At 39.4% G+C, this 25,051-nt stretch overlaps 3 protein-coding genes across 3 annotated transcripts; 1 reads left to right on the forward strand and 2 right to left on the reverse strand.

Moving 5' to 3' along the window:
- Positions 1-10,668: 10,668 nt before the first annotated feature.
- On the reverse strand, positions 10,669-11,118 carry LOC101832370 (keratin-associated protein 15-1). Its single transcript, XM_005073906.1, has one exon. The coding sequence runs from the start codon at positions 11,116-11,118 to the stop codon at positions 10,669-10,671; it is 450 nt and encodes a 149-aa protein (XP_005073963.1).
- Positions 11,119-12,533: 1,415 nt separating this feature from the next.
- Positions 12,534-14,783, forward strand: LOC101834637 (keratin-associated protein 14-like). The gene has a single exon (XM_040750285.1). The coding sequence runs from the start codon at positions 14,040-14,042 to the stop codon at positions 14,535-14,537; it is 498 nt and encodes a 165-aa protein (XP_040606219.1). The 5' UTR covers positions 12,534-14,039; the 3' UTR covers positions 14,538-14,783.
- Positions 14,784-20,732: 5,949 nt separating this feature from the next.
- Positions 20,733-21,227, reverse strand: LOC101832634 (keratin-associated protein 13-1-like). The gene has a single exon (XM_005073907.1). The coding sequence runs from the start codon at positions 21,225-21,227 to the stop codon at positions 20,733-20,735; it is 495 nt and encodes a 164-aa protein (XP_005073964.1).
- Between the last annotated feature and the right edge of the window lie 3,824 nt (positions 21,228-25,051).

The raw sequence follows: 25,051 nt of genomic DNA on the forward strand, positions 1-25,051 counted from the left end.
TTTAGTACAGTGTAGGGTGAAAGGAAAGGTTGAAATGCCACAGATAAGAAGAAGCCATGGATAGGGCACGGCTTTTCCAGGGTCAAAGCCATTACCCGAGTCAGCAGCTCTATGTCCTAAACTCAGCACTGGTGAACACCTTTGGCTCCTATCGATCTGCTGTCTAGAATGGGGAAGCCACTGCGAAGTAGGTTCTCCTGCCTTTTACATGACCCTGGGCTCTGTGTTCCTGACACATAATGGTTGTTCAAAAGATGTGGCCTGACAGGCCGATTGATGTATGAGTCCTTTCTGACTCACTCACTCCATGATTCTATGTACATATCCACCATTTTCCTAATTAGACTCCTAGCATCTTAATGATGAGGACTGAGGGCTTTTAATTACTTTGTCTTCCTTCAGTCCCTTTGAACGCATGCAGCACTTTTAAGGTACTTAAGAAAGTCGAGTGGCAATTAGCTTAAATTGCAGTGATATCTAATCATATTATTAGAATATTTTAAGGCCGACATTTAAAATATGTACTCCTCTTTATCTTGTGTCATAGTATATATTCTACCAATACTTTCATGCTAACATTATATTATGTAATTCCTTTGAATGTATAATATATAGTTTTACATAGAGGTTATTTTGTTTTCTCACATGTGCGCAGGATTTCCTCACTACCAACCCATGTAAAACTCAAACAAATACAAACATACGTGCCTTGCAAACAAGGTAAATTATTTGCAACGTTATTTGTAGTTAACACATTCACTGAGGGGACATGTGGGGTCAAAAGCAAGGTACAATGTATTCTACCTCAGACAAAGGAAAATTCGTCAAAACACACTGTTCTGGTATTTGGTCTGAAAGCTGCTTTTCTGGAAACGTCCTTCAAACCCCATGTACAAACACCTCCCTCTCTCTCTCTCTCTCTCTCTCTCTCTCTCTCTCTCTCTCTCTCTCTCTCTCTCTCTCTCTCTCTCTCTCTCTCTCTCGCCTTCCTCTCCACACAGCTTTCATCATTCCTTTGTCATTACCTTTCACGCTTGCGCCCAGCTCCTCCGTGGCCACCAGCATTCTCTCATCCAGGTAGCTGACTAGGAGTACGGTTCCTACCTCCTTCTGCCATCCCTGGCAGAGACGTCAGGTCCAAGCCTCGGTGACTCCTAGGCTGGGGACAGACAATCTCCGTGTTCCCACCGTTGAGTTTCAATGAGGATTGTTGTGTGGTTCCCCCATGGAGGTTCTGGTCACGTTACTTCCGATTCACAACGATTCCAGATCAACTGATAGCTTTGGGGAAATTCCAGTCAGTGTCCTCGTACTTTCATAGAAAATTTGTTACTAAATTTACTAACTAACAATGCTCCATTGCAAAGATAATCGTCCAATGTTTTGGGGGACATTGTATATCCATTGTGTAATAACTTTCATAAGATGATGAGAATGAAGTATTATGCAAAACACAAAGAATTCGTGGGAAATGAAACTGTGCTGAAATTACTCCTAAAATAATTTGAACATGAATAGCTATTTGAGTAATATTCTCCTTAGTTCACAATGTAAGCTGATAAGTGGGCTACTTTATGGAATACTGGGTTAAACTTTTCCTGATTTTCATTTACTTTTGTCAAGTAGAAGCTCTGATTTTGTTACTATCTTTCAGTCAGAAGTTTGCAATTTCATTTGATAAAGCATCCAGAAATCTCTTATTTCTTGTATGCCTGTCTAGGGCCCACATGATTTGACTCGGGTTTCATTAACAACTCTGATGCTCTCGGGGGAGGTAATACTAGATTCCTTATAAAGAAATGGAGACTGTCAAGTAAAATAAGACATGGGATTAGCTGCCTTAATAAATCCTGTTCAAAATATCTTCAAAATGTGAGAGTTATACTGTCAGCATGCCATAGAATGTTTTTCCTGGCCATGATCAGAACTTTTAGTGGGAATAACAGTAAAACAGGGCGGGATCTTAGGAGATCCAACATAAAATGCTAGTTTTTGAAAGCATGAAGAGAGAATGAAAGTGGGGGCAAAGTGGGGGAAGAGAGAAAGAGGGAAAGAGATTCTGAAGTGAAATACACCCACCAGTATGCGTCATGGTCACACATATTTGAAATCACTGCATAGAGAACAATCTATAGCATCTCAAGCTACATGCCTCTTTTCACGGATGAAGGGGACAGTCACCTAGTGAATTAGCACTTGCACAGAGCTCACTCAGCCTTGAAAGTAAGAGAATTCCTCTGAGAGAGATGTCTGCATTCTGAGCTCACAACACTCAGAAATGAATTTCTTCAAGATCTAAAGAGGCCTCAGTATTTGCAGAAATGAAGTCTGTAAACGTCATTGTTTGTTTCACAGACCTGCCAAGTAGATCATTTTATTTAACTGCCAAGAAACTGAAGGTAGGGTGTAAGTCACTGAAATGGGGGAAAGATTACGGAGGTTTCCAAAGAAAAATGTGTGGCAACTCAGAAAAGTAACGTTGACTGAGCGTCCTATGACCCCTCCAGAGGCTGGGAGACTCCTGGACTTTCAGTAAGCGCACATTGTTACTGATCTAGAAGGTATATTAAGAAGGTGAATACAATTCAAATGGCAAAGATTTGTATTCACATTTATGATGCTTAAGATACAGAATGGTTGTATTTGTCACAACTGAGCTGAACTCAAGAAAGCCAGTATCAGAGAGGGAGGACTGATGACCAAAGGGATTAAGACTGGGCTGGTTTAACCCCCAGAAACAGCTGACGTGACAAAGGTTAACTCTTGAATCCCAGGCATCAGCCTGGGAAGCCAGCATGGGACTGATCAAGACCCCCAGAATGTGAGTGTCATTGAGGAGGCCTAGGTAATCTATTGAGCCTTGGGCAGCAGATCAGTACCCATCCCGAGTATACACACGGATTTTGGACTCCCATCCAACAATGTGAGGTGCACTCTCACCCTGAACTCTTGGGGAAGGGTCTAGGCCCTGCCCTATATGAAATGACAGACTATGGACACCCCCATGGAGGGCCTCACCCTCCCTGGGGAAATGAGGGGATAATGGGTGGGTTGGGGGGAGGGCACGGGAGGAGGGGAGGGAAATGGAGAGGGCCCTGGAACTGACTTGTGAAGCAACCTTGTTTCTTATCTGAATTTAAACTGAAAAATAAATAAATAAAAAGAAACTGCATATTTGCCACTAAAGTACATTGTATTTCTGACTGTGGGAAAGTGGACGAATTTAAATTCAAATAAATTCAAATTTCCCCTTATACACTATTTTTAAAATTGTTATCTAGGGAATGCTTCCAAAAGTAGCAAATGAAATAATAGCCAATTGACCAAAGCTTTATTGCAGCCTGCTAGTGTGTTTTCAGCACAGAATTTATTGCTAGAATTTTATTTTGCTATTTCAATGTGAGTCATATTCTACGAACACATAAAAATAAAAATTAACTATTTTTAATCTTTAAATTGGTCTTTTTGTGTTTTTTCTATAGTTCTGTAAAATCCAATTATATAGTTCAATATTGGAATAGTCATTTCTTACAGAAAAATAAATCCATGCTCAAATGGGCTTAGTAAGAATGCTAATAATGCATTACATTTCACAGGCATTCCTGTGATAGCAACATGAGCAATGATAACCTCATTAACTCTGTTAACATATATACGTTTTTAGCTGTGTCCTCATAACTGTGGGGGTGTGAGTCTGCAGTGTACGTGTATTGTGCACGTGCTGATGAGTGATGTCCTGTGCTTCTCCGGAGGCCAGCAGTGTCTCTACCTGAACCTTGAGCTAGCACGGCTGCCAGGAATTTCCCGTGAGCCTCCCGGTGCTACAGATGTGCACGCAGCTATTTGTATGGATGTTGGAATCCGTGCTCAGGGTTTCATGCTCGCTCAGCGAGGGTTCTTACTCTCTGAGCCATAGCTCCAGGCCTTAGTTCACCTCCTTGTACTATTGCTTTCAACATCACTGTTCTTCCATTGGATTAAGTCGATATTCATAAAGCTTTATCGTGCATGCTGCTGGAGGTGTTAGGAGCGATTTTCAGCAACCACTCTTCTTTTCACTGCTAAGAAATAACCCTTAATGGCACAGAAACAAGTACCTATAAATTAGTTTAGTCAACAATTTTTGAAGAAGTAATTTCCCCTCCTTCTTGATTTCAGATGCTTAAAATTTAAAGGGAGAATCAGGAGAGATGAGTTGGACTAAAAATGTTATTGTGTTGTATTTTTGTTAAAATATTAAATAAATTATTTGAAAATAATCTAAATTTAATATATCAAGGGTTCCAAATTTCACTCATTTTATTTTAATATATGGGGAAAATTTTAAAGATTTGTATTTTGGTTATACCTAGCAAACAGAGCCCAGGAATGTAATTTGGTATGAATGGTGATGCATTCTTGGAACAGTTATTTTATTTCATTTATGCATAATGGTGATAGAAACCATGAGAAGAACATTTTCTGACTCTAGAATGAAATATCCCTCTCCTCTGGCAGGACTGTTCTGCAGGGATCCCTAGTTTACTCTTTCCAACCAGAAGCAGCACACGGCAAGCATGACCTGGTCGCCATAACTAGACACAGCGGTTGGGGCAGGAGAGATGGCTCAGCAATTGTGTTACAGATGTTGCAGAAGACCCAATTTCCATTCCCAGTACCTACATTGAGGCCCAAAACTACCTGCAACTCTAGCTCCAGGGCCTCGAGTGCTTCCTTCGGATGTCTCTCTGCACCTGCATACACACACACACACACACACACACACACACGAATAAAAAGCTAAACAAATCTTTCAAAAACACAAAGGTCACTTTGATAAATAATGCAAATGAATTATCATAAATACTGTTATTGAAAGGTTGAGGGGGTTGTCTGCATGGAGCCATCACCCCTATGTTCTAGTTTCTTTGGTTCAGAAGATATTCTCCATGCTACAGAAAGAGAAACTGGGACACCAAGTCGACTGCAAAATCCTCTACTTAAAACCTGTACTGCCTGAAAGATGTGCAGGAGGAACGGGGCAGCAGAACTTGTGGGAGTGGCCAACCCACCAATGTTTGGTTTAACTTGCAGTCCATGCCATGAGAGGAAGACCACCTCCCACACCGCTTGGATGGTCGGGAATTGGAGACTGATCAGACAAGTAGGTAGGCACAAGAATGAGGTCCTCATTATTCTACTTTTTTTTTCTTTTCAGACCTGAAAAGATGGGAAGATGCCTCTTCTCGTTGTCTTTACTTGAGTCTACAGATTTGTGTCAGTGATCTCATGCAGAGGAACTCCCCTAGGTATAGCTAGAAAAGATATTTAACCACAGATATGGTCATTCCCTATCCAGACAAGCAGGCATATAAAACTACTGCAATCATTCCAATTAAAATTATAGTTAATCTGGGATATGAATGTTATCTGTATGTCAACTACATTATGTTATTTCTTATTTTAAACTGTGCTTTGGCAAGAAATGAAGATGTTCATAGAAACTGACATTAATAGACTTTAATGGGATTTAAATATTTTAATGAAATTTAAACCTATTTAAATTTAATTGATTCTTTAATGAAACACTAAGAATCACATGAGCCCATGGTAACTGCCATGATGCCTGGAAGGAGAAATGTAGTTTACGATCAATTCCATAACTTTTAGCCATGTTCTCAAAATATCTTGATTATAGATTTTGTAATGTTATATGAGTGGAACAAAATGAGGGAAGTTCTTGTAACTCAGAACACAGTAAAACTGTCTATGAACTATAGTACCTGGTCTTAGTTAGTTTTGATTTGTGAAAGGGCAATGAGGACACAATTTGCCTTACTATCACTTCTAGGATTATAATAAGCAGGATGGGTATCACCGCAACAGACAAGCATTTTGGAACAGAAAGTAGAATTAAAAAATGCCATATTTTTCTCTAATTGTAGTCACATAAGCAAATAAGCATAATTATTCTTTGCCAAATAAACATCTTGTCACTATTTTAGGTTAATGTGCACAAAGTTACTTATTTAATTGTAATTTGAATTCCTCATTTATAAGTAAAGTGGCATTGTGTTGAATCCATAATATTCTATTCTCATCCTCAATAGGGTTTGGGTTCAGTGTGCATAGCTAATCATAAAGCCACACAATTCATTCCTAGGATATAAATATAAAACCGTGGCTCTTCAAGTGTAAAAAACATTACCTAGAGCAGTGGTCTTCAACCATTCTAATGCTGTGACCCTTTAATACGGTTCCTCATGCTGTGATAACCCCCAACTATAAAATTATTTTAATTTCTATTTCATAAATGCTTTAATCCTAGCACTTGGGAGGCATATGCAGACAGATCTCTGTGAGTTCAAGACCAGCCTCTCTACAAGAGCTAGTTCCAGGACAAGTTCCAAAGCTACACAGGTAAACCATGTTTTAAAAGACCAAAAAAAAAAGACAAATGTAGTTTCACTACTCTTATGAATTATAATGTAGATGTCTGTGTTTTCTGATGATCTTAAGTGACCCCTATGAAAGTATTGTTCAACTGTCAGAGGGGTCACAACCCATAGGTTGAGAACCATTGACCTGGAGATGATATTTAGCAAAATCGAGGACATTTTTGGTTGTCACACCTGGGCATCTTCACATCAGACACAGAACTCTCAAATTCTAACAAGGATCACCCAATACAAATATGAATAGAGAAAGACACAGAGAAGGAAGAAAACAGAAAATGGTTGGTTCAAAGCGCGAGAAACACGCTTATAAAAGACAGGACATGAAAAAGTAAAGACGTGGCAGGAAGATCTCAAAATAACAAAATAAACACGCAAAACTCATTGGCCAGAAACAGCGTAACGTGAGCAGGTAGGTCCAGGGTCTTTAGGTACCACCCTCCGCCCTGTCATGCCTCATGTGTGCAGCTGGGCTTCAGTGCGCTGCTATGTTCTCGCCAGAGCTTCCCTGGAGAGTGCAAAGGGGACGTGGAGTGCAAACCACATGCTGTTTGAGTGTGCACAGATGTCTTACCAAGAAACTTACAAATGCCACTGAGTACCAGTCAAATGATGCTAAAAAGTCTACTATAAGTTTCACATTAAGATATAAGATTTTTTAAAATAACATTTAGAAAGTAATAGGAAGATCATGTGTTAAGAGTTTTATTTTCTTGTGTTTCAGGTCTTTTGTAGTCATGCAGACTTTATGTTTATGAAACAGTCTGGGAGAAGCCAGGTTTTCTAGGAAATGGACACTGATGATTAATTTTTTATGCCAGTTTGTTTCAGTTGTGGTGTGTGGGTGTTCTATCAAATATACACTTGAAGTCTATATAGAAACATATTTGTAGATGTAATTCCCATTGGATATTGGATGATCCAAACTAAAAGTAATCATCATGATTAAAGGGCTAAGAAAAACAAAAAAAAATGTTCATGAAATTCTAGCCTTTGATAACCTGCAGCCATGTGAGTGACCTTGAAAATCTCTGGAAACACGATAGATTGATAGACAGATGTAAGAAAAGGAGCTATGCACGAAGGGAAGAAGAGAAGGAGAGAAGGAAGGGAAAAGGGAGAGGGAAGAAGGGAAGGCAGAGAGAGAGAGAGAGAGAGAGAGAGAGAGAGAGAGAGAGAGAGAGAGAGAGAGAGAATCTCCCTATACAAAAATACTTTGTAATGAAATTAGGGGTATTCAGATGAATGATATATCTCAGGTTAGACTCCAACAATAAGATATTTTAGATTATATATGTTAAACAAGTATTTATTTCTTACACTTCTAGAGATGAGGAAATTCAAGAAGATATGAGCCAACAGAGTCCTTGTTCTTGGGTAGGGCTTTGTCTCTGTTTGTTGATGATCCCTTGTCTCTGTATCCTCACCATGTCATCTTACCTTTTTATCTGAACATTCATTTCAACACAAAACATTGATATTCTAAACCTAATTATATACAAAAGGTACTCCTCCAAATACTATTTCAAGGAGCATTAAAATTGCTTTTCCTGAGTAGTGCATAAAAATACATACTAGAGTGTGTGATAACTAAAAGCATTCTATTCTAAAGGCTTTCTCTCTTTAACGAATAGCCTCTGATGCCACCAGAATCTAATAAAATGAAGTATTCAACACTTCTGCATTAATAATGAGTGCACTTATAATACAATGGCATCTACATAGTGAGGTGTTAGACGAGAAATCATGAGAAAGTTGGCTCAAAGAGGAGAATTATTGAGGATTAGCGGGCATAGCAAGGGGAGCATACAGAAATGTATACCTCCATAGAGAAATAAAGGCTTCCATACATAAAGTGTTGCTTAATTATACAGTTGCTTACATAGACTTTTATGCAATGACCTCCAATATGCTAGTCAACAGGGATCTTCTGAAGCACTAGTGAAATTTTTCTTGCGTTTAACCTTGACTTTTTCCACCTGAAGTTTTCTGAAATGGACAACCAAGTAATGTTGCCATTGATAGCCTAAAGCTTTGTGTTGAAACCAGAAGTATTATGCCATGTTGTCATGTCTCTTCTCATTCTTCTCTTTGGTTAAAGTCTTTTTTACCAGTCAGGAGGCCTACATTTGTGGACAACAAGGTACCAGAAAAAGATTTAAAGAGACATACCATCAATCTACTCCAAGCAAGGGGGATGGTAGGACCTCAACACAGTCCAGAAGAGAGGAAAAAGCAAAGTTTCAGATGTGGCCATAAAAGTGTTGACTAATATTGGGTAGGACTTAGCTGTTAAGGCGAAATAAAACTGTTTCTTAAAATCTTAGTTTTCGAGTAGATTTTCCGCCAGGCGGTAGTGGCACATACCTTTAATCCCAGCACTCTAGAGGCAAAGGCAGAGGCAGGTGGATCTCTGTGAGTTCGAGACCAGCCTGGTCTACAAAAGCAAGCTCCAGGACAGCCTCCAAAGCCACAGAGAAATTCTGCCTCAAAACTGCCCCCCCTCAAAAAGTAATAGATTTTCCATTTTCATGGAACTCAGAGCCTCACACAAAAAACATAGTTTAGAGGTGTCCCATATTCAGTTACATAATTGGAGTTTCATCTAATGAGTACTACAGATGATTCGACATGTGACTGATTTTTATCAAACAAATTCTGTTTAAGGTAACTCATGGAAAAATTATACATCATTGTTTATCATTTTACCATGGTTTATCAGTGATTTGTTTTTTTTTTTTACTTAAAACAGAATAAACACTTAATTGTGAATACTATGAAGTGATAGTCTTTATGTTTCCTACTTTAGGTAGTATTATTGGTCAACAGGCCCATGAGTGAGTTAGTGGATGTATGTATCTATCACACCACTCTGTGCAAGGTCATGTTGTTTTTGCTTACTAGTAAATGAACTCAGAAGTAGCAACAAGACAAACCTTTTTTTGTTCATTTTTGGTATCCATAGATAGCTAAATGGCCAAGAAAATTTTCAAGGCTCTATTTTTCTTCTCTAAAAATCTAGGTATGATGGTAGATGTTTATAGTTTCAGGTACTCAAGAGGCTAGGGCTGGAGAATTTCAAATTCAAAGCTAGTCTGGGCAATTTTTCAAAACCTTATTCAAAGTGAAATTATTTTAAAACTCAGCAGTATCTTACTTATATGCCAATGTCTCGGCATGTGCAACAAAATGGTTTCGATCTCTAGTGTCCTGTCTTCCCCACGAAAGGGATCTTTGATCTAAGCATCTCTCATTCTCTCTGTCCTTCACTGAGCTCAGACATACAGCCCAGATACCTTCCCATTTCCCTCACTGGTATTTTCCGATGACAAACCCTTTCCTGCCTAACCCTCTGTGCCAGCTGCTCTTTAATGGATTCAAAGTGGTTGTGACACAGCAGTAAGGTTCTTTTGATTTAAATGAAATAATTAGTGAATGAACTAACTAAATAACTAGTGCTTTCTGCTTGCTTTTAATTATAAGTTTACATGACATTCGGTGCCTCTTTGTGAAATCCTCCTTAGTGTTTCTTCTGAATGTTATATTTTCATCTCCATTATTGACTTGTCACATGATGTCAAGCTAGAATTGTACTTCCTAAAATTAGAGAACCTACACCTTTGTCTATTGCAGTCTTTGGTGTATAGTATGAACTCAATAATTGCATTCCTTTGAATGCCCCACTGAAAAGAAATTATCTGAAGTACTTACATGAACAAATGGACCCATAAGCTGATACAAACCTTTCAAACTATGAAAGATGGCATGAGATAAGACACATATTCTAAATTCCTTCCAATGCTTTTGCTTTTCTGTCAAGCAAAATGCTAGTAAAACAGAGGGGAAAATCTGAAAACAGTTTAAGTATCAGATGCACTGAATAAATACATCTTTTATGAAACAAAAAACCAAACTGGAATGCCAAAATTAATGCTAGGGATGTAAGTTTATTTAAAATAAACTTGAGTAGAGGGATCTTAAGGAAATAATAAGAGAAGACATATAGAGGGATGGATGGTAAAAGAAGAGATCCAAGAATTTACATAATAATTAAAATGTAAGCTCTCTCCTGTAGAAGAGTTGAAAGGTCAAAGGTCAAAGTTACACTGTCCTCAGACAATCATCTGCTTCCAGGTAGATCATGATGCTGAGTCCCAGAGAGACAAATGCTCATTGCTCAATCCTAGATGCTGGAAAGCCGTTCAGAAACCACCGTGGGACGCGGCTGGGATGTTCAGAAAGCTGACCCGCAAAAGCGAGAGCTGAAGCCTGGCTGGTAATAAGACGACTGGATGCTCTTGGAGGAAAAGAATCCTGGGCGGTTGAAGCTGGATCCATAGACCTGAGAGCGAATGCCAGAGCTTCCATACCCATAGGATCCAAAGCCTGAATTGCCATATCCAAAAGATCCAGTAAAGCCTCCCTGGCAGGGGCTGGAGAAGTACTGCTTGGGCCGGAAGCTGGATGTCTGGAAGTATCTGGTTCCACCACAGGGTGAGTAGCCTTCCAGTGGCTCCTCAAAGGTCTCCTGCTGACCATAGAAAGAGGAGCCCAGCTGAAAGTTCTTCGGGGAATAGACTGCGTTGTTGGTGGGGTAGAAAGAGCTATAGGTGGAGACTGGCTGCCTCAAGAAACCTCCAAAAGACTGTGAGGAGAAGTTGCCGGAGTTGCAAACGTAAGACATGTTGTCAGGAGTTCTGGTTGCAGTTGAGTTGCAGTGATGAATCTGCGAGTGTGAGTACCACCATCTGACACAGGTCCTTATATACCGGAGAGATGGGTGTAGCAGTCTGTATCCATTTTAATGAGAATGCCTAATTAGGCTCCAGTAAAAATGAAATACTCTAACCTTCAAAGGCCTTTTCATCAATGTGCACATCTAAATGAAGGAATTTCATTAGTTTCCAAAGCAATTATTCATGAAGCAAAAATGCAATTTCTCAATATCCGGTAAGTCGAATGAAAGCCAACATAATTAAGTCTTTGAGATATATGCTTTATTTATTCCCATGTCCATGATGTGACTGAATGGATGATACAGCAATAATCCTGCAGGGCTCAACACTACCGAATTTTGCCTTCTGGAAAGAGAATTATGGTGCTCCAAGTTTAGAAACTTGATTGAAAACAACACAAAATAAATGGCCATATTACATTTCGTCTTCCAAATGTTGTGGACTTTATAGAAGGAACAATACCATATGAACCCTCAGGAGGAAAGGCATTCAAGGTCAACGCTGTTTATCACACTTTGTCAACTCGTGTTTGTGCACATGGTTGTGTGATGTAGAGAGGACCCATGTGTGCCTGAGTGCTTAGAACATTATAGCATAAGATATTTGTCACAGAACGAGAATCCCGTTATTGTCTTGCCTTTCTCTTCTCCTGATTTCTTCTTCCCTCTTTTCTGTTTGTCCCTTCTGGGTAACACACTCAGCGCCACGTGGAAGTTCCCTCACACTGGGCTATGCTGTCATCTCTTTAACTTTAATTATTTTGAAATTCAAATCAAGTGTTCCCCACACCTCCACTGCTTCACAAGGAAAGTCATTAAGGAACTTACCTAGATTGATTGTCAGAATGCCCTTATCTTCCTAAAGCACATCTCTCCCCTCTTGGTGGTACTGGTGTCACTGGAAACAAAGTAGCAAGGCCTAAACAATATTTTATGACCATACAAGTTTTCCTTTTAGATGGTGGGATTTTTATTGCAAAACGTTTTGAAAAAAATAAGAAATGTGGAGAGTATCTGTTGCATGAAGATTTCACACAAGGATTAATAATTTGGAGAATTCATGGTTATACAAATGACCCTTATCTATTGAAATGTGGGTACAGAAGGGTGTCTAAAGGGATGAGAATGTGAATTGGAGAAGAAAGGACTTGAACGTTGCTAATCTTGTGCATCTTTTGAGTAATTTATATATTCCTCCTAGAAAACTAAATCTTGATATTTTTCTGTACTTTACGATTGGTACCTTGGTACAGGAAGTTACCTAAGTAACCAGGAAGTTACCCAAGTAACCAGGAAGTTACCTAAGTAAGCTTGTGGAAATGGAAAAACTCTGTGTACCACCCATTCTCAGCATAAATTATACATTGAAAATGAGGTGAGATTAACTTTTATGAAGAATAATGATAACTTAGTCTAATTTTAAAGAACAAATCTACAAGAAGCTAAAGAAACCTCTACCCTGAGAGTTTTGGGATTATTGGATCAGGTTGTTAGGATTCTAATCTGATTTAAAAAAAAACTGGAAATATTTGTGAAAATCTCCCCCAAATTCTAGACTTTATGAGTCTCAATTTTTTAATTTTACAAACAGAAGGAGGAGGAAGAGGAACAAAGAGGCAGAAGAAAAACAACTGATTCTCTTTCATCCAAAAAAGAAATCTGTGTTGTTCAGAACTAGAAGGAAACGATATATAATAGGAAACAAATCAAACAGCACCTAAGGCTCACTGATATCACCCTCTACACTTTCTCCAGCCCACCTCCAGGCATCAGTCTTCATTAGACTCTTGCACCAAGGTGGAACACAAGCCATGGAAATGGAGGAAATATGACCCTCACTTTGGACATTTTGCAATACTTGTCAGGAGCACCTGAAAACAATTTAAGTCAAAGTGATATATGCAGCCTTCTGGGCAGAGGAAGCATCTCTTGGCGATGGCTCCTTTGGCCTGACACCTCAAGGCAATCGCTTTATAAGCTTTCTTTAGAAGGAGCATGTTTATTAGGTTATGGGGACCATTTTCAGTGGGAAATAAGGATCCTGATTAGAGAAAGAAATATATCGAACATCATTGCCTAAAGATTTGTTCCTTTTAATGCATGTTATCATCTTAGGTGAATAATTTGTAGCATTCAAACTATCACAAAGCATAAAGTGTTTAGCTCACAGCACAGTTAACCCCCCCCACACACTCTACATCCACCCACTAATACACTAATACACACAAATAAAAGTTAAGACTGGCATTAAATATCTGGTTTCCATTTTTAGGCAGATGCATGAGAAAGGGATCTGTCCATATTTCAGTAAAGCCGTTAAAACTGAGGTCCAATTTTTTTAAAGTCCTCATACATCTTTCAGGCCAGTGTTTGGATGACACTATTCATCACAGAAGCTTGCCAGTTTGAGGCAGCAATCAGTGCGCGTTTTTGTTTAAAAGAAATGACTGTGAGTGGATCCACGAACAACTTTGCTACCCAGATGGCAACAATTTTCGGACAGATTGTGCAACGGGTATCAATTATTTTTAATTAAGCTGGCTTCCCTCAGCCCCGACAGTCTACCTCTTAAACAGTTTTCTGAGTGATGTGCAGGGTGACCTTTTGCTGATGGAAGATGAATAATAGCTTTGAAGATTGAACACTATTACCTGAATTCCTGGGCCACAGACATCACTGCTCTATCCAGTTGTGAAACCACACGAAAAGTAAATATGCATGACTATGACAGTATTTTCAATTCAATTAAAGCCGCAGGTAACTTGTGTGCATGAGCCATGGGAATGACGCAACCAAGGACACGGGATATATAAATGCCGTGTGTCTGAGCAGGGTCATTCAAACCCTGAACATCCTTCTCCCCTCTCAACATGTCCTGCAACAGCTGCTCCAGAAACTTCTCCTCCCTGTCCTTTGGGGGCCAACTGCAATACCCGGTCTCTTCCTCCTACCCCAACAATGTCTTCTACAGCACTGACCTCCAAACTCCCATCACCCACCAGCTGGGCTCCTCTGTCTACAGTGGGTGTCAGGAAACCCTCTGTGAGCCCACCAGCTTCCAGACATCCTATGTGGTCTCCAGACCCTGCCAGAGGCCTTGCTACCACCAGAGGATTCCAGCGTCCTACAGACCCTGCCAGTCAACTTTCTCAGGATCTCTGGGCTTTGGTTCCAGGGGCTTCCAGTCTTTTGGTTATGGTTACCCAACCTTGGGCTTTGGATCCCACGGTTTCCAGTCAGTGAGATGCGGTACTCGCGCTTTCTCATCCCTAAATCTCAGATCCAGCTTTTACCGTCCAACTTGTTTCTCTACTAAAAGTTGCCAATCTGTTTCTTACCAGCCAACCTGTGGGAACGGCTTCTTCTGATCTTATACTGGGGAAACCAGAAATGTAAAAGGTGCCTACTACCTACTGTGTTAAGGGTCACACTGTCTTTTGATCTCCTATGTTAGTCTAGGAATTTGACTGCTACCCACTCTTATGAGTCCCTGTAATCAGAGCATGTATTTCATGGGAGAAAGATGCTAAATGGTTTTCTTACCATTATATAGACATGCAAAAACCAAACATAATTCTTTCTTCCTGTATATTTTAGTATATCTTAGACTGACAATGCCTTATCTTTTACAAAGGGGCAAGTTGTAAGTTTAAATAAAAATGTACAACTAGACATCTATATATCTCGTGAACACCATTGTTATTTTCATCTTCTTCAAAATTACCTCAAAACATCTCTTTGAGCTTTTCTGTATCTTTCACTTGCTATTTTAATTTTAAAAAGTTAAGTAACCCTTTTATATTTGCAGATATTTTTCAACTTTTCTGGTTTCCCTGTCTGTTAATACTTTCACACAGTGAAATGAAGAAAACAAATTATATTAGAATGGTAAGCTTATGACTGTGAGTTTTCTGCTACGTGGGGAATTATGAACCACTATTTTGTGTAAAATACTTGAAATTCAGAGGGAATACTAGGCAGACTGTGCCATATAACATTGAGAGAGAGATTATTCTTGTAAAATGCATTCTGAAATGTGGGGACAACAGACCTTGGACAGAGACCCACTTCCCCATCAGCCTGGGAGTAGGCAGCTGTAAGACAATGTTTACTAAAAACATGTTTACTAAAAACAATACAATTCCCGGGGCAATAAGTTCCTAAAAAGGGCTTGCCCATGGAGACCACCCTAACCTCGACCTTTTCCAAAGACTAACCGCCTCTTCAGACCCACCCATGCTGCCTCTGGTGTCAGGGTATATAATAACCAACCAGAGTAGAAATAAAAGAGCCTTCTTAAGGAGCCTTATGGTCTCTGTGTCATCAATCCGGACACCCTCACCACATTCTCGGGTACAGGCTGCGCAGCAGTCGCTGCACTGAAATATATGTAAACTTGAAGAAAAGAAGAACTTAAAAGAGCATGAGTTAGGAGGACAATGGGGTCCAAGTCCCCCCACTTTGACTGCCCGATAAAATTTCTAAGTGTAGTCTCTAATACATACAACAACTGCTAATAAGTATGGCCAACTTTGTTCATATATTAATTGTATGCTTTGGTGATGTTCTGGTTTGGCTTTGTGTTTCTGGGATTTGGTGAAAAGCCTTAGGATGATCCCAAATTAGAATTAAGTAATAATGGAGAAGCTTCCTTAAATGCCCTTCCCCTATAATGAGATTGATGACTACCTTAAATGCCAACATAGAGCCTTCACCCAGTAGCTGATGGAAGCTGGAAGCAGAAGCCGGGATTCACAGCTTCGCACTAAGCTGAACTCCAGTAATCCAGTTGCAGAGAGGGAGGAGTGATTAGCAAAGGAGTCAAGACCATGCTGGGGAAACCCACAGAAACAGCTGATCTGAGCAAGTGGGCGCTCAGGGACTTCAGACTGACAGCTGGGAAAGCTGCATAAGACTGACCCAGATCCCCTGAACATGGCTATCAGCCAGGGGGGCCTGTACAGTCTATGGGGCCTCTGGCAGTGGAACCAGTATTTATCTCTAGTGCATGAATGGGTTTTTGGAGCCCATTCCCTATGGAGGGATGCTCTCTCAGCCTATATACACAGGGGAGGGCCTAGGTCCTGCTGCAAATGATGTGATAGACTTTGATGACTCCATGGGAGGCCCCCTCCCTGGGGAGTGGATGGGAGTGGGATGTGGGGGGTTAGTAGGTTAGTGGGGCCATGGGAGGGAGAGAGAACTGGGATTGGTATGTAAAATAAGATTGTTTTTAATTTAAGTAAAAATTTGTTTTTTTTTTAAATAAAAGCCTTGGGAACAAAAAGGTGTTAACAATCTGTGCAAATATTCTTTTGTTTCAGGATCTGACCTGGCATAGAAGTGGGGAATCTTATTTGAATAATGTGCTATGTCACAAAGCTTCCATCACTCAATTCTAGGAATCATTATCAAAGGTGGGGATGATTTCAGCTGCCAGGCTCACCCAATACTGGTTTTAGTCCAGTTTTGCCTTAACATCCAGTAAATTTTCCATTTACTTATAATCAGCAGTGATTTCATCAACATACATAATTATTAGTTTACTTTTGCCATGGGTCAACCTCCTGGGGTTCAAGAACTATTTTTAACTATTTTTGTTGAATTTAGGACAAGAAAAGTCTTCCATTTTTTAAAACATTCTTCGAACAAAAGAAACCAAGACGGCACGAAGAAGGATCACTGTGAGGGCAACTGTTGTTATAATACACAGGACAACGTTCACGGTTAAAAAGATGGCCTATATGGAGTTGAGTCTTTTTTTCTTTTCCTAGGTTTGAAGGTTAAGAGCAGATCCATGCCAAGAATGATGAAGTATTACCCACTATCCACCAGTAGGTGGAGGTAGTGGGAACGTTAGGTGTGCATGCAGCCAGCGTGGGCACGAATTCATGCTGCATCTGAACACCTAATCAAAACCCTCTAGCCACTGTGGTGTGAGCATGCCTCATAGCTTTACATGAACAACTACTTATTTTATTATTTGGAACCCTATTTGGAGGTTTAGGCTTTGCAAGGCAATTGCTTTCTAAAGCAATTGGTTAAAAATAATAAAATTTTAATGTAAAAAGAGTTGTATTTATGCTACCACATACTATGAGCATATAACCTGTATAATAATTGGATAATGTACATGCCGTCGTTGATTTCATGAAAAGTTAAACATGTGATTTTACTGAAGCCACTTAGTGTGTGTGTGTGTGACAGCGGAGTTAGAGCAATGGGCCTGGGGAGATGCCACAGTGGTTAGCAGCAGATGCTACCCCTCACATTCTAGTTCAGTTCCCACCACCCACATCTGGAGGCTCACACCGCCTGCAGCTCCAGCTCCAGGGCCATCCCTCCTTCTGACTGTGTGGGTACCTGCACTCACCTGCACATACCTACCAACAGAGACACAAACTGTAAAAATATGGTGGGTGCATTATACATATTTATTCATAATTATATGAACATATATATTCGATTATAAATGATTTAAAATAAAATAAATACTTGAAAAGAAAGAACAAAAGTTAGATGAGAAGGTTGAATTATATAGGATGCACAAAACCAGCCCAAACCAGAAGAAATCAAAACATGGAGAAGAGGGGTAGACACACAGCCTTACCCCGGTCAGGGACTGACAGGCAAATGCTAGCTGATGTAAGGAGGGTCAGTTATTTATTTATTTATTTATTTATTGTTTATTTATTTATTGTGTAGGCCCTGGTAAGTTAATTATACTTCAGTGGTAAGACCACAGACTTGGGAAGCAATTGGCTCTTGAATATACTTTTTTAAGGACACAAGTTGAATGGCTACGGAAGGAGGTTGAGTTTTGGGAAAGTTGGCAGATTAATGTCATAAAAGAAAACACTGGAGGAAACTCACTCTGAAGATAAGAGGCGGTGACAGCTTAGTACTGGGAGACAAGAAATTGTGTTTATGAATGAACTTTGTACAGGACTTTTAATTTGTTTTAAATCATTTCCCATAAAACAAAATAGTATCTTATACTTACACTTAACAAGCAAACAATAACCTTAAAGGAACAGCAGAAGCAAGATAATTCCTCAGTAGAAGACACTATCGCTAAGAGAGGGAAAGAGACAAAGAGAGAGAAGGGAGGCAAAAATTCTTGAAACATTGTTCCTAATTCTTCATTCATATTTATTTTAACTCTTTATTGGGCATTGTTTATAGGAGACTAATGAACTAGGTTCAACAGATTAAATATATATATGATACATGTCCCACAGCAACAATAATGCCAAATAATGCCCGATGATACTGTGAGCTGTAGCTTTGGAAACAAACAAAAAAAGTTTCAGAAAGAACAAAGAACTGGCATTCCTTTATGAATTCAAAATATACTTGGGTTTGCTCTAAAACTCTGGCAGGACTAGAATTTCCTCCTCCTGTCTAAAGAGGTCAATAATCAGTCTCTCTGTGATGTGTGAATGTTATGAGAAAATCCTATGCTCAAATTACCTGTTTCCGTACAGCATGCTCTCCCAGATGTTGCTAGACAGGCTGTTGGTACACACATTGTGGGAGGTTCGTACTCGTTTGGTAAACACCCTTCTCTATTTTTTCCTTCGGTATATACAACACACACACATATGTGGGCATCTCAGAGGTTCGTTTAAGACGATAGAAGGACTCCAAAGTCATTTCTTCCTTACACTGTGATGAGAATCCAAGAAATTCCAGAATGCCAACAAATGAGAGTATCAAGCCAAGGAAGAAGTGCACTTCCCTGTTGGACTGATCCTGGGATGCACAACTCTAAAAGTCCTTGAAAGTAAGGATCACAGCTAAATGTAGAAGTTTATGTTTGCAAACAAAATTAAATAACTAGATTGACTGCAATGTGTACTCTTCCTGACTGCTGCCTGGGTCCTGTTGTTGTGTTCAACCCCCAAATAATGCACAAGACAGTATATTAATTATGAAGCTGTTGGCTGTTTGCTTTGGTTTCTAATCGGCGAACTCTGACTTGATTATTAACCCATAATTACTAATATATATTTTATAAGGACTTAACTTTTTGAGGACTCACTCCTGAGCTCCCCTTGTTCCCGGGAGATTACATCAAGACCAGTCTCTTTACTACATTTCCCAAAATCCTCCTAGACTCCTGTTCTCACCTATCTTGCTTCCCTATTGACCAACAGTGCTTTATTCATCAACCAATAAGATAAGCACATCTCCTCTTTTCTGTCTAAATAAAAAGAAAGGTTTTAACTTTAACATAGTCAAATTACATATAACAAAACAGCTTTCAAGCAAGATTATAGTTACAATATTTTGTTCATTAATATTTAGTAAGATTTAAAGAAAGGATTTTATCTGATCTGTGTGAGTCTAAAGTCTTATATGAACTTATCTTTTATCATAACTAAGGAAAATATAATTATAACTATCTGTCTTCAACTTAAGAAGGATAGTATATAAACACTAGAATTGACAGAGACATCTTGCTACCTGAAAAGTCACCCAAAGCTCCTCTGTAACACTGGGGCATCCATTTTCAGCCCATAGGCCATAGTGTGTCTGGAAGACTTCTCAACAAAGCAGGAAATTTTAAACTGACCACCTACATTGGCAGTTTGTCAGTCATTTTTCTGTGTCCTGCAGAATGTCTGGCAGAGACTTCTATGAAGAAAGAACCCTGAAGGACTATTTGAGTTCAACAGTCACTTTCCTGTAGTTTCTGCATGTCCAGTTTATACAGCAACAGTCAAACAGTCCAGGCAAGAGCAGTTTCTTGCCCAAATGGCTAATCTTGCCATGTTGAATGCGAACTCCACAACGAGTTTCTTCGATGCCCATCTTCCCCTCCAACGTAATTGGTGTGTCAGGATCAGACATTTCTCATTGTCAAGAAGAACCCTAAACCATTTTAAATGCCATTTTCTGAAGGTCTTGGAAAGGTTTGAAGGCTATCTCTCTATCTCAAATATATCTCTGTATATCTAGAAAACCTAACTAACCTAACTATAAGTTTTGACTATTATAGGTAACTATCTATATATCCCGGGAGCAACGGGCACTCAGGAGTGCATCCTCAAAAAGATAAGTCCTTATAAAATATGTATTAGTAATTATGGGTTAATAATCAAATCAGAGCTAGCCAATTAGAAACCAAAGCAAACAGCCAACAGCTTCATAATTAATATAGTGTCTTGTGTGTTATTTGAGGGCTGAAAGCGACAACAAGACCCAGGCGACTGGCAGGAAGAGTACATGCTACAATCGACATGTAACGAACTCTCCAAATGCATGAATGCAAATGGATGAGCAAATTAATAATAAAGGATATAATACACTGAGGTGTCAGATTGCACACATTTATTAGATTAAAATTTTGTTTTCAACAGCTCTTGGATGAAAACCAAACAGTACATATATTTCTCCAAAGCAAGGAGAGAGAGGAATAATTTGAATGTACCCACAAATTACAGAATCTCCCAGAAATTCAGAATGAAAGAAGTTGGTAATGGAAGAACTAACAGTCAGCCTGAGAGGGTAAGCAAAGAAATGATGGCTGCAGAACATAACATATTGTATGAAGAGACTCAACAGTAGACTCCATAGAGGGTGTTACCACAGATTGGCTTATAGCCAGCTTGACAGGTACTAGCAGGCAGGAGGGTTGGATAGCAGAATCTGGACCCATACTTCTGGAACGGGAGGCCAGAGACTCCATAATACAGAGATTCGAAGCCACTGGGTCCACAACCCACTATGTAGTGCTCACTAGATCCACAATCCAGGAACTGGAAGCTGCTGGGCCCAAAGCCCAGAGACCCAGCATGTATCTCTTGGCAGGGACTGCAAGGTGTGAAACTCCTGGGGTAGTAGCAGGCTGTCTGCCAGGGACTGGACACCACACAGGACCTCTGGAAGCTGGTGGGCTCAATGCAGGTCTCCTGACAGCCACTGATGAGAGAGGATCCCAGCTGGCAGGTGCTGGGAAAGCAGCTGGTGGTGGTGTAGACCAGGTTGCTGGGGTAGGAAGGACCACAGGAGGAACCTGAGGAGGAGTTTGAAGAGCAGCAGTCACAGGTCATGTTGACAGAAGATGTGAGCTCAGCTGGATGTAACTGAGAAGATTCTGAGTTTGAATGTCACCTGTGAAGAGCTGGGTTTATATACACTCAGCAACAGGTGTGGTCCGCAACAGGGTCATTCTCGTCCTGTGTGTGCTCTGTCCTTTAAAAATGTGCAATTCACTAATTTCTCCATAATTGTAGTAGCATTTGAATACTTTTCTGTACAGTACATTTATGGCTGTCGCAATTTCACTGTAACAAAGGACATCAAGCTACTACTATGTCAGAAATACTATGATTATTTCACACTAAAAATTATTTCATCATGTCCAGGAAAAATCCTTTTTCCTCTTGACATACTTTTTGTGTGTTATGTCATAGGATGTTATGAGGAAAACATTGTTCTTTACAAGGTAAGGAATGAGAATAACTTGCCTTTTATTTAGTTAATGACTTGGAAACATCACCTCAGGTTCGCTGTGGAACGTACTGAAGCTTAATCCTATTGTTACCATCATTTCTCATTTTTCAAATTATTTTCTTTGATTTACTCAACAACACCCAACAAAAGGAAAAACTGGGTAACAGTGAACTTGGAAGCAAGAGAGGAAGACTGATTGGATGGCTGGAGTTGTGGCAGAAAGGAACAAAACTGAGCTAGCTTTTCAGGCATCAGCTTTGGACCCTTTGAATGGCGTTGATCTTGTAACTGCCCAAAACATTCAATGATGAAATAAATTTCTGATACCGGACATCTGACTTGTTGCTTGACGAAGCCCTGGTGTGACCGTGGAGATTTCACTTCACACTGGTGTGGCCATTGTGACCATGGAGATTTCGCTTCTACAACCATAGGACACACGAGGTTTAGCCTTTTGTGGACCCTTCTGCTGTGGTTTCTACAGAAACGGCGCTTTTCATGGACTCCTGCCAAGCAGCAACTGAGCCTAGGAAAGCAAACGGATTCTCAGGAGACTCCAGCTGCCAGCTTTAACACATGGAACCCCAGTGGCCTTAAGCAACAACCTGAGCTTTTTATAGGTCTTGAGGAAACTGTGTCCTCCTGTTAAGTCCTCTTAAGGAAGAATACAGGAGAGGGGGAATTGCAGAAATATGAATATATACAATACTGCATAAACTGTTTTGACTGTAAATCTTATTATTTATGGATGTAGAGATTTCAGATGGAGGCTAATTTTGGACATATATAATATGGCTGACAAAACCATTTCAGTGGAGACTATGTACCCTCTAAGTAATGTCTGCTAAGCAAATCTTTAGCTCCTAAAGACTTTGTAAAGAGCAAAAATGAAATAAGAATATATGCAGCACAAGCAGTGCTCACACGATATCAGTAGAAAAAATATATATTCATGTTAATTTGATAAATAAAATTTTGTTTGTTTTAAATCATCTTAACACACATCAATATCATGTTTTAGACACATCTGTGAGATATATAGCACCTTTATGTGCTAGCAGATACCATGAAATTTTGTTATGAAAAGGAAATGGTTATAATAGTGAAATAATATCAGTTTTGTAGCAAATTTTCCAATTTTGTATGTAATTAATTATATCAACTTACAAATACACACATGCATATACATGTATTCCTATATGCATAAAATGTGCATAGACACATGAACACATTTAACAAAATGAAAATTCTGAGCTGCCTGGTTTTATAATAAATCATCAGGCCATCCTCATTCAGTAGAGTTTCTGCTGCATAACAACAGAGGAAGGGAGACTAAAACATCTCAGTAGACCTTATACCATAAGTATCCTACAAAATGTCAAAAAGATCACACTCGAGGCCTACCTGAAGAACAGAACACTTTGACAGAGTGTGAGAGCCCAATGCTCCCTCTCTCAGACCTCAAGGGTCCATCTCTTTAACTGGATCCTTTGGACTATCCCTCAGAGATAACAAGTAAATGCAAGGAGGTGTCTCTGTCAGTTCTGTCATCTGCCCAAGCAAAGGACTCAGAGATAAAGAGGGATCTGGAAAAACCTGATTGTAAATGACGGGGTCTGTAACTGGCATCTAAGCTACTTCAGCACTGTTCAGTATCAAGACTACCTCATGGAGTATCCCTAAATTCAATCAAAAAGTGAGGGATCACTCCTATAACATTTGTGCCATGATCACACTCCATTTGAGTTCTTAGTTTGGTTCTTGGAATGAAAATAAAGCATAATGAAGCTTTAGTTTTATTATTTGAATAATAGCAAAATATACAAATCATGACAAAGGATAATATCAAATAAAATAAAGTAAAAAAAAACTTATGAAGACAATTTTTGTGACTGTTTTGAATATACTATTCAGTAGGTTTTTAAAGAAATTACCACATTGTGCCAGTCATAGTGGAGTTTTAAAATGTTTTATAAAAAGTATATATAGCCTAAACTTCCAACAAAAAATTTTCCTTACTTTGTCAATCATTGTATTCATCCCTGTTATATCACTTTTTAAAAATTTTATGTGTATGTGTATTTTGTCTATTTATGTCTTTGCAACATTTGCACATCTGGTATACTTAGAGGACAGAAGACAGTGATGAATTCCCTGGAACTGGAGTTACAGATGTTTGTGAGCCACCGTATGAATACTGAGAATTAAGCCCAGGTCCTTCTGTAGAACAGTGTTCTTAACCATGCTACATGATTATTTTTGAGCCTTTGTTTCATTAATTTTAATTTATAATTGTTTTGTAATCAAGGCATGTGCATGTAATCAGAGGGCTCAGAGAATCAGCAAGGGTCTCTGAGATTTATGGAGACTGCTTAGGGCCAGTGGGGAAAATCCTGCCTTATGATTGGCCATCGGCATCCCCTCCCTTTTACCTTCTCTAGAACAGTGGTTCTTAATCTTCCTAATGCTCTGACTCTTTAATACAGTTCCTTATGGAGTGGAGACCCCATCCATAACATTATTTTGTTGCTGCCTCATAAAGGTAATTTTGCCACTGTAGTGAATCATAAGATGAATATCAGATACACAGGATATCTGATATGCAACCCCAAAAGGTTGCAAACACAGGCTGAGAATCATTGCTCTTGAGAGAGTTTATCTACAGCATTCGAAACAAAACACATACAAATTATGTCAAGAATAAAGGGGGATATCCTTCTGGAAATGACAGAACAAATGTCAGTGTAAGTCAATAATGACATTCCTATCATACGAGTAGCTTATTATATTTGCTGTAACAAAAATTACTGCAGCCTCAAATACACTGTGCAGAAACATGCTCAAATTCAATTACATTGACATATAGATTACTGCTGAGTTGTCAGTTTAAAAATTTGAGAGCATAAAAATAGCCAAGGACAACCCTGTTGGGTACCACACCTATTGCTGAGATTATATGGATGCGTTCCCCCACAAGCTAACACTAAACTCCGAATCTTCTCAGTGATATCCAGCTGAGTTCATATTCCTATCAGCATGTCCTACAAAGGCTGCTTTTGAGTATTCACTACTCATTTCACTGTTGCCACCTGCTTTCCTCAGATTCCGCATGAGGCTCTTGCTAGCCCAGTAAGCTGTCTATAGCACTACCTACTATTCTCTCAGTTCCTGTCAACTCAGCTCTTCTCTACGAAATGGCTATTAGATGACCTTTAGTGAGACAGTCCCGTTGTCTTATGCACTGTCTGCCCTGTCATATGTCCTGCTATTTCTATGGAACTTCATGACTTACAGCCCCTGTGAGATAACTTACAGTGGATTTCTGAGCTTTTGTTCAAGATCTAGAACCTGCCTTTCAAGTCCAAAGTGAGAAATGGTTTCTATGACATCAACTATTAGGTCTTAATAGTCTCACAGTATT

The sequence above is a fragment of the Mesocricetus auratus genome, unplaced genomic scaffold, assembly GCF_017639785.1.
Source record: "Mesocricetus auratus isolate SY011 unplaced genomic scaffold, BCM_Maur_2.0 Super-Scaffold_100008, whole genome shotgun sequence".
Taxonomy (NCBI): Eukaryota; Metazoa; Chordata; class Mammalia; order Rodentia; family Cricetidae; genus Mesocricetus; species Mesocricetus auratus.

What these genes read in the sequence shown, in the direction of transcription:
- LOC101832370 (XM_005073906.1), bottom strand. Translation starts at nt 11,118, where the DNA reads ATGTCTTACGTTTGCAACTCCGGCAACTTCTCCTCACAGTCTTTTGGA.
- LOC101834637 (XM_040750285.1), top strand. Translation starts at nt 14,040, where the DNA reads ATGTCCTGCAACAGCTGCTCCAGAAACTTCTCCTCCCTGTCCTTTGGG.
- LOC101832634 (XM_005073907.1), bottom strand. Translation starts at nt 21,227, where the DNA reads ATGACCTGTGACTGCTGCTCTTCAAACTCCTCCTCAGGTTCCTCCTGT.